Source organism: Aricia agestis, chromosome 9 (genome assembly GCF_905147365.1).
Source record: "Aricia agestis chromosome 9, ilAriAges1.1, whole genome shotgun sequence".
Lineage (NCBI taxonomy): Eukaryota > Metazoa > Arthropoda > Insecta > Lepidoptera > Lycaenidae > Aricia > Aricia agestis.
Window position 1 is genome coordinate 11,007,441 of NC_056414.1, and position 17,919 is coordinate 11,025,359.

At 35.6% G+C, this 17,919-nt stretch overlaps 1 protein-coding gene across 1 annotated transcript; it reads right to left on the bottom strand.

Annotated features, from left to right (window-relative positions):
- Positions 1-2,072: 2,072 nt before the first annotated feature.
- LOC121730620 (CD2 antigen cytoplasmic tail-binding protein 2 homolog) lies at positions 2,073-4,299 on the bottom strand. The gene is made up of 3 exons (XM_042119744.1): positions 3,960-4,299; positions 3,157-3,466; positions 2,073-2,589 (listed from the first exon to the last, which is right to left on the bottom strand). Exons 1-3 carry the CDS (start codon positions 4,140-4,142, stop codon positions 2,102-2,104), a joined length of 981 nt encoding a protein of 326 aa, XP_041975678.1. The 5' UTR covers positions 4,143-4,299; the 3' UTR covers positions 2,073-2,101.
- Positions 4,300-17,919: the final 13,620 nt, after the last annotated feature.

The following is a 17,919-nucleotide window of genomic DNA, read 5'->3' on the forward strand; positions in this document are numbered from 1 at the left end:
TTTTCGTCCCGCCATATTTTACATGACACTGGCCATATCAGACTACTAAGGGGATACTACAATGATGAAAAACTCAAAGTAGATATGTTACTACCGCGCGCGTTGTGAAGATTCAAATACGGCCCAATTGGGCCGTCTGTTATTTAGTCTGCATCGAGCACAGTCACGAACGTGCCGCGTCTTGTCTTACTTAAATAAATTGAAAATGACGTCGTGCGTGTTTCGAAAATGTACCAATTATGACTCGAAAGTAAACAAAACACATGGAATCTCTTACCGCATGTCTTGATTGCAGTAAATACCTCGATTATTTACATTTTCAATTATTTTTTTTAACAATCTGGAAACAGCGATACGATTCGACGTTTAAAAATAGAACTGTCTCTTTTATATAAATGGTTTTTCGTATCTTTTGTTTCACTTATCTGACAAATTTGTCAATGTTTGCAATTTGGAATTTGAAAATTGTTCGGAAGAGATTTAAGCCGGAAAATAGTATGGACGTAACATATCTGTATAAGTAGAATATCATTGGGATACTACGTATCTGGCCATGGTTAAAAGGCTTGAACCCCACCGACACCTTAACGAGCCACACGTAAAAATACCTTTGTGTAGGTACCACCGGCTCGATATTGAGCCACCTGATGCACTCGACCGCAAGCTGTTTTGTAACTTATTTTAGTGTGTTTAAGATTTAATTTCGTTTGTTCTATACATTATTTTTAAGAGTATGAAGTTGGCTACAAAAAGAACGCACTAAATTAGTTCCTGATTGGCGCAATTTTGTAAAAGTTGAAAAAAAAACGATAAATTTAAATGGCACCATAGAACGCGGTATTTGAGGCTCAATAGAATTTTGACATCCCGGTATTCGAGAGGGCTGTCATTTTCTGTCATTGACAGCTTGTCAATTTTGAATTTCTCTAAACAATTTTTTCTATATTATCGTCTCAGTCAGGTCTAAAGTCTAGTCAAAGTCTAAGTATAAAGTCAATACAGTCAAGAAGTCAAGTCGGTCGATTCAGTAAAGTGGTAGGACGCTTTACTGAAACGTTTGATGGAGTTTTGGAGGGAAGACAAAAGAGCACGTTTCTGGTTATTACATCACTCTCCTACACTCATGCACGATAACGAATATTTAATGGTTAATATCCTACCAATATTACAAATTAAAAACCCAGATAACACAATTTTAGGAAAATAATATAAAAACACAACATCACTTTCACATTCTTTCAAAAACTCTTCTTCTTATTTTATTTACGGCAAACCATCGCTTTTTGCGACATTCTGCCAGTTACAAGTATTGAAATAAAAAAATATCGAAACGAATAAGTAAAAAATCATGAAACAATTAATTTTGGTATTTGAGATCTGAAAAGAGAAATATTGTTAGTTTAATTATAGTATGTTAAACATTTAAGGTTTATAAATAACAAAATAATGAGGAATACAAATAAGTGGGTGGGTTATCAAAGGAAATAAATAACCTCTAGTCTGTCATTTGATTTTAATCGACAGATTAGAGGTTATTATAGTTTAATCTTATTTAGGTTTATAAATTTAGACAAGAATATCAATTTGTAATTATCAAAATGATAAAGAAGGGACCTCAAAAAGTTTGATTGACTTTGACATCTTTGTTGGGATATTTTTTTCATCGATGTTACCAGAAGGAAAAATAATATTATAGTTATGTTAAAAAAATACAACACAGTACCTTTTATTGAAAAATATTTTATTTTAAAATACTATTTTCATAAAAGATTCTCAAATTTTTTATATTTACATATGTATTTTAGTTACAAATAACTCAGTAGTGACATCTAGTACAATTTATAATAAAATCTGATGCGAAAGTTTTACAAGCGCCATCTTTTATTCTACGACGGAGTTATTAATTATTATTATCCTACCAAATTAAAAAGTAAGCATTTCATACAATAATTGGGTACTTGGCTCGTCTTCTTTATTTTGGAGGTTTAAAATTATTGTTATGTTACCGTCTCAAACATTCTAAGATTGTACATATGGCTATTGGTCTTATGTTAATAAAAGACTTTAAAATATTATGTAAACAAGTACATAATATTTTTTATTAAATATACAGTTCAAAATCAATTCTGCTTGAGCTATAAAACTGACTGTCTTCACCATGTTTCCTCACCCAAACACCAGTTTTGAAGTGTCCATCAGTGGACCATTTATGCATCTGTTGTGTGGAGTGAGGACCAGATATATCATCACTGTTTTGGTCCCACTTGAACTCCCACTGAACCTCCTTCGGTTTTTCGTAATCATCACTTGTTCCAGCAGCTGTCTCACTATTTGTCATATTCATCTTTTCTTTAACATCAAAGTCATCAGCGTACATATCTAATTCTGTATCACCATTCTTGTTTTTGTCTTTGTCAATAATTTTCGTGATTTGTTCATAGGTTTCCTGGTACACATCCATGTTGCCTAGCTTAGTTAATATCTGATTTGCAAGTTCAGTAATTCTGGTAACAATTTTGTTGTCTTCATCCACAATACCTGCTTTTTTCCTTTTCCATCTTTCAGCACTGGATATTTTCGATTTTGCTCCTGAAATAAAATTACTCTTACTTTGCTTAACCCCGGCCACACATTATCCGACATTTTGACAAGTCAGAATAGAATTTCTGACTTGTCAAAATGTATGAATGTGGGTATTGATGTGGGGTCCACAACAAAATGTATGAACAGTGTGTGTCAGATTTTTCTGATCAGAAATTTCGGATAATGTGCGGCTCGGCTAAATCTCAAATGCTCAACTGTAAATTTTATGCAGATTAAATAAAATTAAAAAACTCTATATTTTAAACTATTACATTTTGCTTTATTTTTTTATTGAATAGTATTTTCCAAGTTTTTGTAAAATACAAAAGTATTTTAGAATGCATTTTCCGAAAGTCATCAACAAAAACACTACATTGCGGCACCAGAAAAAGAAGTTCCATAATTTAACTCAGTGTAATACTGTCTGAGGCTAATATTTTACTGCTAAGACAAAATATGTGGTGTATTACAATAGCCGTATACTGACCAAGGGACTTTTGCTTCTTTTTCTGGTGCAATTATATGACAATTGAAAAATCAGCACTATATGAAAATAAAGAAAAGATAACACACCTAGTCGTTGTAGAGATTTTGCTATAGTCTCTTTAGGTTTCATATGATTGAGGATTTCTTTGTAATTAGCTATCAGGTCAAACTTCTCTTCTTCTTCAGAATCACTGTCGGTGTCATCTAAAATGTTGGAGGTTTCATTATCCTTGTGCACTTTATATTTGTCTTCAGGACGACCCTTCACTTTTACCCAGTCTATGTTGTCTAACCATCCATCCCTGATTTCTTTTTCCTTTTTCCAATGGTAATGACCTTGTGTATCAAAATGACCTTCTTCTAATTCTTCCTTCATGTTGAAAGGAGTAATAGTAATCTGGAAATATACAAAAAATCCCAGTTACTAATAAAAATTATTACTTAATAACTATTTTTATGAGTAACCGGGATTACGGGTATACTATTCAATATTCATGAATGTTTACCATGATAAAAGAGCCATTTGAAGATGTAAGTAATACATCTTTAAATGGTTTTTGGTTATGGCCTGTGAGTTGTGACAAGAGCAAAACATGTTTGTGACCCATATTAAAAGGTTTAGTAGGTACCTGTAGGAACATGAACTGACTTACAGCTGTTATAAACTTATGACGGACGATTAACTCAATGTTTTGTCTTCATCTACCAAGGCACAAAACATAAAAAACATCAGTTTATGGTATGCACAGTTAGGATCATAGATAATACATATATATACGTTAGGATTTTCACAGTGAGGGAGTAAAACTACAATATAACTTATATTGTTTGTAACGTGAAATGGGGTATTTGTTCAATATTTAAAATAATAAAAAAATTCAAAGACTTACTTCACCTTCCATTCCCCCTATTCCATCTTCTTCGCCTTCTATGTCATCAGCATTAAGAACATTCTGTTTTTCTTCTTCTGCGGCACTATCCTCTTCGTCTGAATCTAAAGAATGTTTCTTTCCCTCTTTGGACACCGACGGTGGATCCGCTTCAAAAGCAACGGACGCTGAACGTTTGGCCATTTTTTACTATGAATAGATTTTTTTTTCAAAACGTTGAAAAGCCCTTACAATTTCCAAATTGGATGACTCCAGAAATTATTAGAGGGGTTAAATAAGACACGAATGACGAAAAACTTACAATAATTGAAAAATTGAAAACGCGAAAATGCTAAAAATTAATGAAAATCAACTTGCATACAACGTCTGACAGCATAATATGACACACAGATTAGGTACTAGTATATATTTGATATGTCACATGCACGATTTTTTTTTTAATTTATTGGGAGCTGGAAACGAGTCCTTTGCTCCAAAAAAAATACAATAATAATACAAAATACAACAGATTAAAAAAAAAATAGGAATGTCTTTCTTCTATGTTGGTTCTCACCACAGGCTCTCACCAATGTTCACACTAAGTTTATGGTTCACACTAAGCACTATTTACAAAAAAAAAAACAAAACACTACGGTACCTATTTACAATTTAAACTTTTTCCATCGTTGAGCATATATAACGGTATAAACATTTGAAGAAATTGTAATTAGACAGTAAATCTTCTGGGTGGCGGGGTTCACATGCACGACATGCACCAGTGTTGCCAACTTTTTTTTACTAACCCACCAAATTCAGCAGCGAAAACCACCAGAAACCACTAAAACCTAAATGGCCTCTCAAACCACCAGAATTCCACTACATAAAGTAAAGACAACAACAACCTATCTGAATATAATTTGAAAATAATACAACAACGTTATTATAATTATGAAAAAAATATTTTTGTTACTACAAAAGGAAAAGTTTAGTTACCTATGTATAAGTAGGTACTTAACTTAAGAGTAAAGATGAACGTCTTCAGAGGAATGATTGTCATTTACTTGTTCAGTTCGTGAAGAATAAATTTCTTTAGTTCTAATTTTTGTAATACGGTATTTGGTATTTAAATGTTGTTATTGCAGCATTTGCCTTCGCGTGCTAACCTTGCACGAAAGAAAGGCGATCAAACTTCATCCGGTTTCTTTCTTATGTCTTGACAACATTTATCATGCCAAATAATCGCTCTATATTGCCTTAGAATGCGGCAAAACGAATAAAGATAATAATAATATAATTAAGTTTCCAGTGTGCGTCTTCAAGGGTTAGAAAAATAATAAAAAAAACTAGTGGTTTAAAGTCGAAGCTACCACTAACCTTAATAATCTAATCCACTAAGAAATCCACTAGCCACTAAAACCAAATTTTTCCCGCCGAAAGGTAGGTACGTCTAAACCAACAGATCTAGTGGAAATTCCACTAAGTTGGCAACACTGACATGCACAATTCACAAACGATTTTTTTTTCATTCACAAACGAATGCTGTCAAGTGTTTCTTATAATGGCACTTCAGCTATAACCATGGCCAGTGTCGACTCGACACTGGCCAAATTTCCCGCCATAATATTATACTCGACACTGTCGAGTATAATATTATGGCGGGAAATTTACAATAATATTCAATTTTTTTTTATATCGTCAGGTCAGTCAGGCCTAAAGTCTAGTCAAAGTCTAAGTATAAAGTCAATACAGTCAAGAAGTCAAGTCGGTTGATTCAGTAATAAGTGGTAGACGCTTTACTGAAACATTCGGCGAAGTTTTGGAGCGAACACAAAAGAGCACGTTTCTGGTTATTACATCACTTTCCTACACTTGTGCACGATAACGAATATCTAATACTGCATTTATACATTCGCGTTCGCTATTCGCCTCGTCATTCGACGAAACATCCCACGAAACATTCATATACGAATACTGTCGCGAACTACCGTTCACACATTCGTGGGGTGATTCAATTTGATATTCGCACACGAACATGGAGGACGTGTTCATATTATGATAGCGATGTTGAATGAGAAATATGAAATTTATGATAGCGATATTTTGAGTCCCAAATGAGCTCATCCTTTTTGTAAAATTATAGGAATTCTAAAATTCGCCCTTCACTCCACTCCATTTTTATTACATAATAATAATAATAATACTAAATAATAATAAAAATAGTAATTAATCTTTATTAAAAACCAAAATATATTTCCTAAAGCGCTTATTCCACTTGTCCTATTTAGGAAGTCCTAGCTAGGATCCTAAAAAATTTAGTCAAGTGGAATAACATTTAGAAAGCTAGGATCCTTGCTGGGATCCTAAATCGGAAAAAAATGTGGCTCCTGAATGACTAAATCAGTGTTGCCAGATGGTTTCAACTTTTTATCTGTAGTGGGAACTGCTAAATCTGTATTAAAGTCAATTTAAATTATGTTATAAGATCTGGAATCCATTCGTAGGTAATTTCTTAAGTCTGCTGGTTCCAAGTAGTTCAGAAAGTTCATAATTCATAATTTTACGTGGAGCAAAAATTCTTTCAACCATCTTTTTCGCCTTTTATTTATTTTTATTTTCATTGAGCCAACAGCTAAGCCTATGAGAAGACCAATTTTTTGTTGCTTTGATATAACTGGAGCCATTAAGAAGACGTCTGACCAAAATGACAACTGATTTAGTCACGAAATTAGGACAAGTGGAATAAGAAGCGAACTAATTAGTCTCCTATGTAGGATCCTAGCTAGGACTTCTAAATAGGACAAGTGGAATAGGCGCATTAGGTTGGGTTGCACCAGAGGCGTAGTTATAGTTAAAGTTAAATATGGCGTCCAAACACCCCATATTCTCATACGACTTCTGTCAATATTTCCGGTTATAGTTAAGGTTAAAGTCAAAGTTAGTTGGTGCAACCCAGTCTTATAATATTAGCCCGCCGAACTGTATAGTAGTTTATCGGCGAGCTACGCGCTCATAAATACTATATTAAAACTAATAAATATAAGAATATACTTTAACATCAACATCTTTTTGTATGTACGATAAGTTATAAGGATCTTAAATTATGACTTATAAGTTTACACAATAGTAAGAAAAGAAACGACTGTAATAACTAATAACATTGTACTATAACATAATAATAATATAATAACATTTTTAATATACACTGCACTAAAAATAGGCTTATTTTCAGTACAGTGTACAGTCAAATATTATGCACGTACGGCTTTGTACTGTACGTCCTGTAGGGTCGGACGCTAGCTGTCAACTGAATGCAGGCGAATGTGTAAACAGTAAGTTCGTATTCGCTATTCGTGCCCTTTGATTCGCGCCCGAAAAACCGCTCTCAACGCGAATGCCACGAATAGCGAGGCGAAGTGCGAGGCGAATAGCGAGCGCACTGTTTACACATTCGTGTTCGTCATTCGCCTCGTGATTCGCCTCGCTAATCGTGCGAATGTAAGTATAAATGCGGTATAATGGTTATTATCCTACCAATATTACACATTAAAACCCATATAACACAATTTTAGGAAAATAATACAAAAACACAAAATCACTCTTTCACATTCCCAGCAAAACTCCCTTTATTGGCACTTGGCTTTTGGCTATGGAGTGTAGATGGAGGAGAACTATATTAGTCCAATCAAATTACGAAATAAATAAACATGAACGAACACAGTTTGGGGATTTTGAGGATCGATGGGGGGTGTATTCTGAGCATAAACTCCAATTTCAAGGGTTCTACTGAAGTCAGCTCAAGGTCATTTCGATAGAAACGCGTTTAATTTGATATCTCGAGAATAATCAGTGTTCGGCAAAAAATTGTAGACACCTTTTCTCTTCCAAATGAAATTTTCACAAAATCCTCAATTTATATGCGTACTTTAATATTCAATAATACAATTAAAATAAAATAAATAATTTAGGGGGGCTCCCATACAAAAAAAACACAATTTTTTCCTTATTTTCGCTCTATAACGGTACGGAACCCTTCGTGCGCGAGTCCTACTTGCACTTAGTCGATTTTTTTAAATAGAAAAAAAGTAAAGTTTTGCCTTGCAGGAGTAATAAGTTGAAAAATATTAATGTTAAAAAAATTTCACATAAAAAAGTTAGTAAATTTAATTTGGAAGAGAAAAGGTCTCTACAATTTTTTGCCTAACACTGATAATTCTCGAGATATCGAATTAAACGCGTTTCCATCGAAATGACCTTGAGCTGACCTTAGTAGAACCCCTCAAATTGGAATTTATGCTCAGAATACACCCCTATCGATCCTTAAAATCCCCAAACTGTATTCGTTCATGTTTATTTAACCCATTTTGAGCCGTAATTTTATTGGACTATATCTCTGTATGTAAAAAGTGTCCGCTGAATGCGTTAAGTGCCTGACAGACGTACGAACTTTAAGTACGCGGGTTTTAAGTCCGCGAACTTACTCGGCTCGCGTCGGTGCTAAACGCACGGATCGCGAACTTAACTCGGCTCGCCGTCGGTGACACACGAGTACACTGGGTTACCGTGTCGTCGACGGAAGAAGCTTTGTGTAATTTGGGAATAATATCATATTGCATTTTAAAAACTAATAAGAAAAAACTAAATCGAAAAGTTTAAGTGTATACGTACGTACATATTTTTCACACATATGAAAACCAATTTCGGTTTCGTTTGACAGCTCGAAATTGTTGCTCTATTCCGCTAGGTATATTAACTTTATGGTACCAAGGAGATTTATAGTTTGGACAATGAATTTTCTATGTCTACATGTAGGTACATCAGCAGCATCAGCTATCGATGAACACCAATAAAGTAATATTTTGTTTGATAACATAAAATAAATTGAGATTTTGTTGATTATTAATGATTTAAAATTAAAAAATGTTTTATTTGACTGAAAAATCTATACTTATTAATATTATAATTGGGAAGAGTTTGTTTGTTTGCTTGTTTGTTTGTTTGTTTGTTTGAACGCGCTAATCTCAGGAACTACTGGTCCGATTTGAAAAATTCTTTCAGTGTTAGCTAGCTCATTTATCGAGGAAGGCTATAAGCTATATAACATCACGCTAAAACAAATAGGAACGAAGAAATAGAGGAAAATGTGGAAAAAACGGGGGAAATTATTTAAAAGGGCTTATTTAACGCGCTAATCTCAGGAACTACTGGTCCGATTTGAAAAATTCTTTCAGTTTTAGATAGCCTATTTGACGAGGAAGGCTATAGACTATATTTTATTACGCTAAGACTAATAGAAGCTAATTTCGAGGAAAATGTGGAAAAAACGGGGAAAATTATATGAAATTGCTTATTATCTTAAGAACTACAGGAGAAATATTTATGTTACTAGCCGTTGCCCGCGACTTCGTCCGCGTGGACTTTAGTTTATAGTTGATCCCGTACATCGATTGAATCGTTTACGTGCAAATCAGAAAAGTATATTGTGTAGGAACTGCACATTTTCGCACTACGAGTAAAATTCCAAGACATGCGACAGACCTGCCCGTGACGGGCGGCCCGTAGCGGGCGGCTCGATAGTCAATTCCCCGCTTAGCTCGTACGTCTGGCAGCACTGCGAGTCGCGAGCCGCGAGCCGCGAGCCGTTAGGCAGTGTTGCCAACACGACTGATACAAAATTTGCTAAACTACTGTTAAAAGGGGTTTGGGTAAAACTGGCTTGATTTTCAAAGTCAGCGGCCACTTATGAAACTTACAATAGTTATAGTACACCACAAACCATAACTTTTTTATTAGTACAATATTTGCTTAAAGTGTATCGAAACTCAGATATTTGAAAAAATAGAATCCATTATATCCGTTATTTGTATTCGTCAAAAGTTGCATATTTCGAACTTATCCCACTAATTGATAACAATGGACGATTGAGGGTCAACTGTGGATCACTTAGACCAATCACAAAACGTCATTTGTTTACCTGCGTCCGGGCACAGGGGGGCGGGGGGAGCCGCATGCGACCGCTCAGCGGTCGGCGCTCGCTGCTCGCATATTTCTTTATCACTCACCATTTGGCTTGTGTTAAGTGTGTGCGTAAATCTGTTTCTTTGTTGTTTATTCTCAGTGACTTGACTTGGCTTGATTTCGGACTTTGATACTTCTTTAACGATCAGGCTTAGTTATTTGGATTTCATGATGGAAGACACAATTGATGTGCTGTGTGTTGCTTGCCAGCGCAGCTTACGTCGCATCGGTGGGAATCGTCGAAGATCTATAACGCTAACAGCAGACTTCATGGAGAGTCACCAGTATTTGATAGCATATTGCGTGGAAGTTATTAATATAAATCAGGTACGTATTTTGCAATTGTTTTATTATATAAATGTTCATAACTATTTCATACTTATGTACCCCAAAGAAGTATTTTATGCCTCTTTGTAACTTACAACTTCTTTGGCGAGTTACAAATAATTGTAACTCGTCAGTTTAGTATTAGTATTCCATTTTAGAAAGTACATAATTGCAATCATACTGTCAATTCAATATGTGCAATAACACACGTTTTGTTTTTTTTTTTGGAACGTAGTTCCTTTTCGCGCGTTGCGGGGGCTAGACTGAAAAAGTTGTAACGACACTTTTTTATTATATATTCCTGGGCGTCAATTGTTGGCGTTTTTTTAAATATTTTTTTTAGTATTTATGTATACAGGTTTTTTGAACATAAGAAATAACTTCGTTCCATTAGGGTGTCCCTTGACAGCTCTTAAGTTTTTTTTTTATGTTTTATATTACTCATTGAAAATGAAACTACTTTTATGGATTTTATAGCGGTTTGTTATATTTTAAGTAGTTTATTCCGATGTTTCGGCTACTTTCCACTTCGCAGCTGCCATGGTAGTCGGAAGGACTGGTAGTTTTGCTCGGTCTCGAATAAGTCTAGGTATCCGATTTCACTGATGTTATAAAATATATTTTCTTTATTTTCAGTTTAATGGAGGCGAACGAATATGCCGACCATGTTTTCAACGTGCTCAGCGCTATGTTCCTCAACAACAACGTGAGCATACTATGGACGGTAATAACCAGCAACCGCAAATAATAGAAGAGAGACACGATGAACCAGTGCAAGAAGGTAACAATTCAGCATTAGCAGAACCCAGTATAATAAATCAAAACGTTCGAGATCAAGCGGTTCAAGTGAACAGAATGCAGGCAGTCGATTTACCTGGATATTTACGAGCACCATTTAATTCTCAATTGTGCATTTATGCTCATTGCAACAATAATAACCTTCAGAGAATTAATATTGCTCTTAGAACCACGATTCTCCAGGAAAAATCATTTTATATTCCTAGAGGATCACGTGTATGCGAAGAGCACTCCAACTCAGTATGGCAAGATATTGAAACGAATACACGCCATGTATTAAGCTCGTTCTCACCAACAATGATTAAAGATATGATGGACATTTTAAAAAACCGCAAGCCTTTTCTAGACTTTGAACGGCTATCTTCAATCAATGACAGTGTATTTCATTATTACATTGGCTTTTCTAAGCAATGTTTCAACGAAATTCTCCAAAGTACACCAAGCATTGCACGGCGACATAAAAAAAAGGCCGGAATGGCTCTTGCTACAGTCCTTACGAAACTTCACACAGGTGAATCGAATGAAAGACTATCTACAGTTTTCAAAATATCAAGAAAAACATTGGAAAAGACTATGCGTCTAGTAAGACAAGACTTAATGGCAGAGTTCGTTCCCTTACATATGGGTTTTGGCCATATAACGCGAGAAGAAGTAATATCTCGGTGCCTATCCATTCCCAATGCTTTATACGGGAGCCCCGAATCCCCTTTATTCGACCGAAAAGCCATAATTATATTAGACGGCACGTATATTTATTTGCAAAAAAGCAGCAATTATTTTTTTCAGAGAAAATCTTATAGCCTTCATAAGTATAGACAATTGGTAAAACCTTTTTTAATAGTTTGCCCAGACGGTCACATAATTGATATATATGGCTTGTATGAAGCTACTAAATCTGATGCAAAGATTATGTCAGAAATGATGCGCAGAGAGAGTGATCCGTTCCATCAAACATTTCGTGAAGATGATGTCCTGATATTGGACAGAGGATTTCGAGATAGTGTCGCTGAAATAGAATCCCGTGGGTACCGTGCATATATGCCTGCCACAAAGGATGAAGCACAATATCAACTAACCACACTACAGGCAAATGAGTCAAGAAAAGTGTCGATGTGCCGTTGGGTTGTAGAGACAATAAACGGAAGATTAAAAAATCAATTTCGACAATTACGGTCTCAATATTTTAATGTGGCTGCATCACACTTATTCGACGAAGTAAAGATTTCAGGAGCACTTTTAAATGCATTTGGAAAACCGTTGACTGACCATTACTTAGTTAATGAAATAATAAGAGAGATCAGGCTGAGGGAAGGTGAGCATAATCGTTTGAGCGAATATGTTATTGCGAATAATATGAATCGGAGACGGGCTAACTTTCAGGTTATAGATGCCGCAGTTCTTGATGGTGATGAATTTCCAGCCTTAAGTCCTGACGATTTAATTATATATGCCATGGGTACATACCAAATACAACAAGCTCGGAGCTATTACGGCGAGCACATTAAAAATGGTTCCTATTTAATAGAAATATTTAAGGAACCAAACATAGAAGATTTATCAAACGAAAATCTGGACCTCATTGATCCTTGGCTATTAAGAGGAAGAATACAGTCAAGACATGTATCAAGTCGGACATATTATGTTTATATTTTATTGGAAAGGGGGCTTCAAGGCCGGGACGCCCTATTAGGGCATTACTGCTCGTGTATAGTGGGAAAACGAACATTAGGCTGCTGTTCACATATAATGTCGATAGTGTGGTATATGGGCTGGGGGAGACACCAAGAAAATCTGTCTCCACCGGCTCAGTTTTTAGACCTTATAATTAGGCAAGATGTAGAAAATGAAGCTGACGAAGATAATGATCATGAAAACTAGGTCTATAAGAACGTTTACCGATACCTTGTTTAGCTGTAATTACCATATTTTTATAAATAAATACATTAAACAGTGCTTACTTGCATTTTAATTTTATCCTGAACTTGATCTTATGTCGCAATCCATAATAAAATAGAAAATCCGCATTTGATACAAAGGCGAACAACGTTTAGCTCTTACACACAATGGAAACCTTTGACCCGAAATATCTCGGCTTCGATACTACTTACGCCCAAATTTTTTTGTCAGGAATTTATCACACATACAGTACTATTAAACAAATGAAATTATTTCGGTGGCCGCGCAAAAAAAAAATCAAGCCAACCTTCAAACAAATTTACCCAAACCCCTTTACTATAATTAATGCTAAAAATTATGTTAACATTTTTCAGTCAAAGAAAACGTTTTTTAAATTTTAAATCTTTAATAATCAACAAAATCTCAATTTATTTTATATTATTAAACAAAATATTAATTTATTGGTGTTCATCGATAGCTGATGCTGCGGATATACCTACATGTAGACGTAGAAAATTCATTGTCCAAACTATAAATTCTCCTTGGTACCATAAAGTTAATATACCTAGCGGAATAGAGCAACAATTTCGAGCTGTCAAACGAAACCGAAATTGGTTTTCATCTGTGTGAAAAATATGTACGTACGTATACACTTAAACTTTTCGATTTAGTTTTTTCTTTTTAAAACGTAATATGATATTATTCCTAAATAACACAAAGCTTCTTCCGTCGACGACATGGTAACCCAGTGTACTCGTGTGTCACCGACGCGAGCCGAGTAAGTTCGCGGACTTAAAACCCGCGTACTTTAAGTACGTACGTCTATCAATGACGCGAGCTGAGTAAGTTCGCGAACTTAAAACCCGCGTACTTTAAGATCGTACGTCTGTCAGGCACGTTCGTCGAGCCGTAAGTCCGCGTACTTACACGCGTGTCTGTCACCCCCTACACAGGCGAGTAAGGTCGTCGAGCCATAAGTCCGCGTACTTACTCGCGTGTCTGTCACCCCCTTTAAATTAGGGTGGCGCTACAGTAGCAACAGGGTAAATTTTAAATCATTTAGCAGCTTTTATTTCAGCTATTTTAGGTTATATTTTTCAAAATATATTGGTATTAACCCAGTAATTCTGTGACTCGACTATTCGGTTAACTTCAATTTATATTTTGTCACCAACGGCTACATTAATTCCATACCCTTTGCTGCAGCTAGCGTCACTATAGTTGAACATACATAAAAAAAATCCACAGCCGAACATAGAACCTCCTCCTTTTTGGAAGTCGGTTAAAAATGACCCGACTGTATGGCCCCATCCCCACTCGCGCGCGACGCCGCAAAATTTCCGCGAAACGTGAGTGTGGATCCGGTTCGCATATTTTTCGCACTTCGCGGCTGGTTCTCCGACCGCATCCCCACTCGCGCGCAAAACGTGCGCGACGCCGCGGCGCCGCGAAATTCCTGCGAAGCATGAGTGAGAGATCCGATTCGCATATGTTTCGCACTTCGCGGCCCGTTCCCCGATTGTTGTCGGTTTTCTGGTTTTCTGTCCCGCGACAAAGAGTTTTTTTTTTAAATCTTTATTTTAATAAGGGCTTTTGCCATACAAGACATGCCAGCATTGGTTAGTGAACAGAATATAAATAATCATACTTTATACTTGATATACTTTATAATATTATAAAGACGAAAGTTTGTTTGGATGTATGGATGTTTGTTACTCTTTCACGCAAAAACTACTGAATGTATCTTAATGAAACTTTACAATAATATAGCTTATACATCAGAATAACACATAGGCTACAATTTTAACTGACTTTCAACATGGGGGAGGTGTTATGTTCGTTTTTTATATTCAACGATTACTCCACCGTTTGTGAACCGAATTTAAAAAAAATTCTTTTGGCGTACAGAGTGTTATCCCAATTTGGTACTACACTCACAAAAGTGGTGATCTGATGCTGGGAGCCATGACTAATCAAGGGAACTCCTTAAAATTTATATGGAAACATGTGGTGACTTCGGTTTCGTGGGAAGTAGTCTAAGCATATGCAATCAACAAGTAAGATTTTGCACCAAGGTATACCATGATTAGATTGGGAAGGTGCTGAGAGAACGCATATGCTACTATGCAAATTACATTCATCATCACTACCATATTATCTATACTTCTATACTAATATTATAAAGAGATAAACTTTGTTTCTCTGTTTGTATGTTTGTTTGTTTGTTTGTTTAATTGTAATGAATAGGCTCAAAAACTACTGGACCGATTTAAAAAATTCTTTCACCATTCGAAAGTTACATTATTTACGAGTAACATAGGCTATTTTTTATTTTGGAAAATATAGGGTTCCGTAAGATATTTGGAATTTTCTGACACAAGGTGAAAAAAATCAACCATAAAAGTTACTTATTTTGCGTACGCTGCCTAAACTATAAAAGACAGAACCATACAATGTTCTAAGTAAATGTAGGTCTTATAAATATCTACAAAAATGTCCGCGACACACTATACCTATCTATGTCGATTGAGGCACAACAACCATTTTTTTTATTTCAAAATCTTGATTTTTTTTTGGACTACATTTAAAAGTATTTATCTTACTCATGCTGATAATCCTTATCAAAATAAATTATTTCATCATTTGTGTAAATAATATTTTGTCTTTGAATGATTAAAATTGGACGTTTGGCTTAGAAGTTATGGCGAAATAAAATTCGCGATTTTCGGTACGCCCGTTTCGAAGTGAGCGCTATCAAGGCGGGGGTACGCCTTGATTGCGCCGCGAAGATTATGACCAGCCCGGCAGCTGGTGAATCTATACTAATATTATAAATGCGAAAGTATCTCTGTCTGTCTCTCTGTCTCGCTTTCACGCCAAAACTGCTGAACCGATTGTAATGAAATTTTGTACACAGATAGTCTAAGGCCTGAGAAAGGATATAGGCTACTTTTTAACTGGAAAAAGGGGTTGTATTATATAATGCGTTCAAATTAAGTTAGTTCCAAAAACTCATAACAGATGGCGCCAAGAGTCGCCTAGATCGCGCTATCGCTTGCTCATAATATGTATTTCTATAAGAGGTGGTACGATGTTGAGGAGGGCTTTTCGATTGTTATACACGTTATTAATTAATATCTCACCTACCAACTTAGATATCAGAAACAACAGCGCCAAAACTACTGAACCGATTGTAATGAAATTTTGTACACAGATAGTCTAAAGCCTGAGAAAGGACATAGGCTACTTTTTTACTGGAAAAAGGGGTTGTAAGGGGGTGTTTATGGGTAAATTTGTTTAAATTAAGTTAGTTCTAAACTCATAACAGATGGCGCCAAGAGTCGCCTAGATCGCGCTATCGCTTGCTCATATTATGTACCATGTTGGGTTTAATTTTTGATTTTTCGATTCTTTCGATTGTTATACACGTCATCAAATAACTCACCTACCAACATAGATATCAGAAACAACAGCATACCAATAATGACTACTAAATAGTTCATGGGTAAAGCTAAAGTTGTGTAATGCAGCTAAGTTGTGTTAAGCTAAATAAGCGCCCTTAAAATTTGGTATAAAAAAGTTTAATTTTAAAAAAATAATATTATGTGCACACTACACTGCTGTTTTGGGTATTTTAATTGAAGTAGTGAGCACACTGAGACGCGCCGTGCCGGGGCTTATCGCAAAAATCCGCCTCCATACAATTTGTATGGAAGCGGATGCGCGTATCGCACACTGTGTCGGGGCGCAGCGGATTTCCGCTTCCATACAAATTGCATGGAGGCGGATTTTCGCGATGAGCCCCGGCACGCTGAGCCCCGGCACGGCCCGTCTCAGTGTGCTCACTCCTTTAAGGGTTACCAGGGTTTTAAAAAGCTTTTGACACCAATTTTTTTGACACCGCGCGCTATAAACTGAAGTCCACGCGAACGAAGTCGCGGGCAACAGCTAGCACCTTATAAAAAATGATTATGAGCCTATTATGACCCATTGGTACTTTTCATAGTCATTTAGATCAAGATTCGATTTTGTCAAGCTATTTTTTTGTCAAGCGATTATTTATTTATTTGTTTGATTGAACACGTTAATCATAGGAACTATTGGTCCGATAAAAAAATATTTTAGTGTTAGATAGCTCATTTATCAAAGAAGGCTATAGGCTATTTTATCACGCAAACTAATATTAACGAAGAAACAGAGGAAATGTGGATAAAACGGAAAATTATTAGCAAGGGTGGACAAAATTAGTCTGAAATAAAGTTTAATTAATTAATTTATTTATTTATCTCACAAACTACTAAAGCAATTTTGTATGTTATTTGGCACAGATATAGCTACTCTATATCTGTGCCAAATAACATACAAAATTGCTACGTGAAGAGAGATAAGCTATTTTGTTGCGAAAAAATGTACGATTTCCGTAAAATTCCTAATAATTTACGCGAGCGAAGCCGCGTGGGACATCTAGCTTATAATATAAAGTAAGATAAATTTGGCTCAAGGGCGCAAACTACAGTGCATCAAGAAAGTGAAGAAATTAAAAAGTGGCAACATTGCGAACATGTCGCGAACTTTGCGAGTGTGGATCGGCAGTAACGCGTTAAAGTGGGTGGCTACACTTGAACGTTCAACGTTTAATGCCCAACGGCGTTGAAAACGGCGTTGATTTTACTTAACCGACTTCAAAAAAAGGAGGTTATCAATTCGACGCGTATGTATATAATATTCCAAAACTGCCTAATTTTCGTATATCGTCTGAGCAAATATGCCAAAATATTTCAAAAGTGTAGGTATTTATGTATGTATGTATGTATGTTTTTATGTTTGTGTTCGCATATCTCTGAAACTACCATTGCGATTTCAGTAAATCTTTTTTTGTTGTACTAGATATATACTAGACAATATAACTTAGGGAATAGTGCAAGTTGCATCAAAATTGGTTCAG

Excerpts from the sequence above, each read along its gene's own strand:
- LOC121730620 (XM_042119744.1), bottom strand. The coding sequence starts at position 4,142 with ATGGCCAAACGTTCAGCGTCCGTTGCTTTTGAAGCGGATCCACCGTCG. Across the intron at positions 3,467-3,959 it reads TAGGGGGAATGGAAGGTGAA|ATTACTATTACTCCTTTCAA; the intron begins GTAAGTCTTTGA and ends GTATATTTCCAG. Across the intron at positions 2,590-3,156 it reads AAAATCTCTACAACGACTAG|GAGCAAAATCGAAAATATCC; the intron begins GTGTGTTATCTT and ends ATTTTATTTCAG.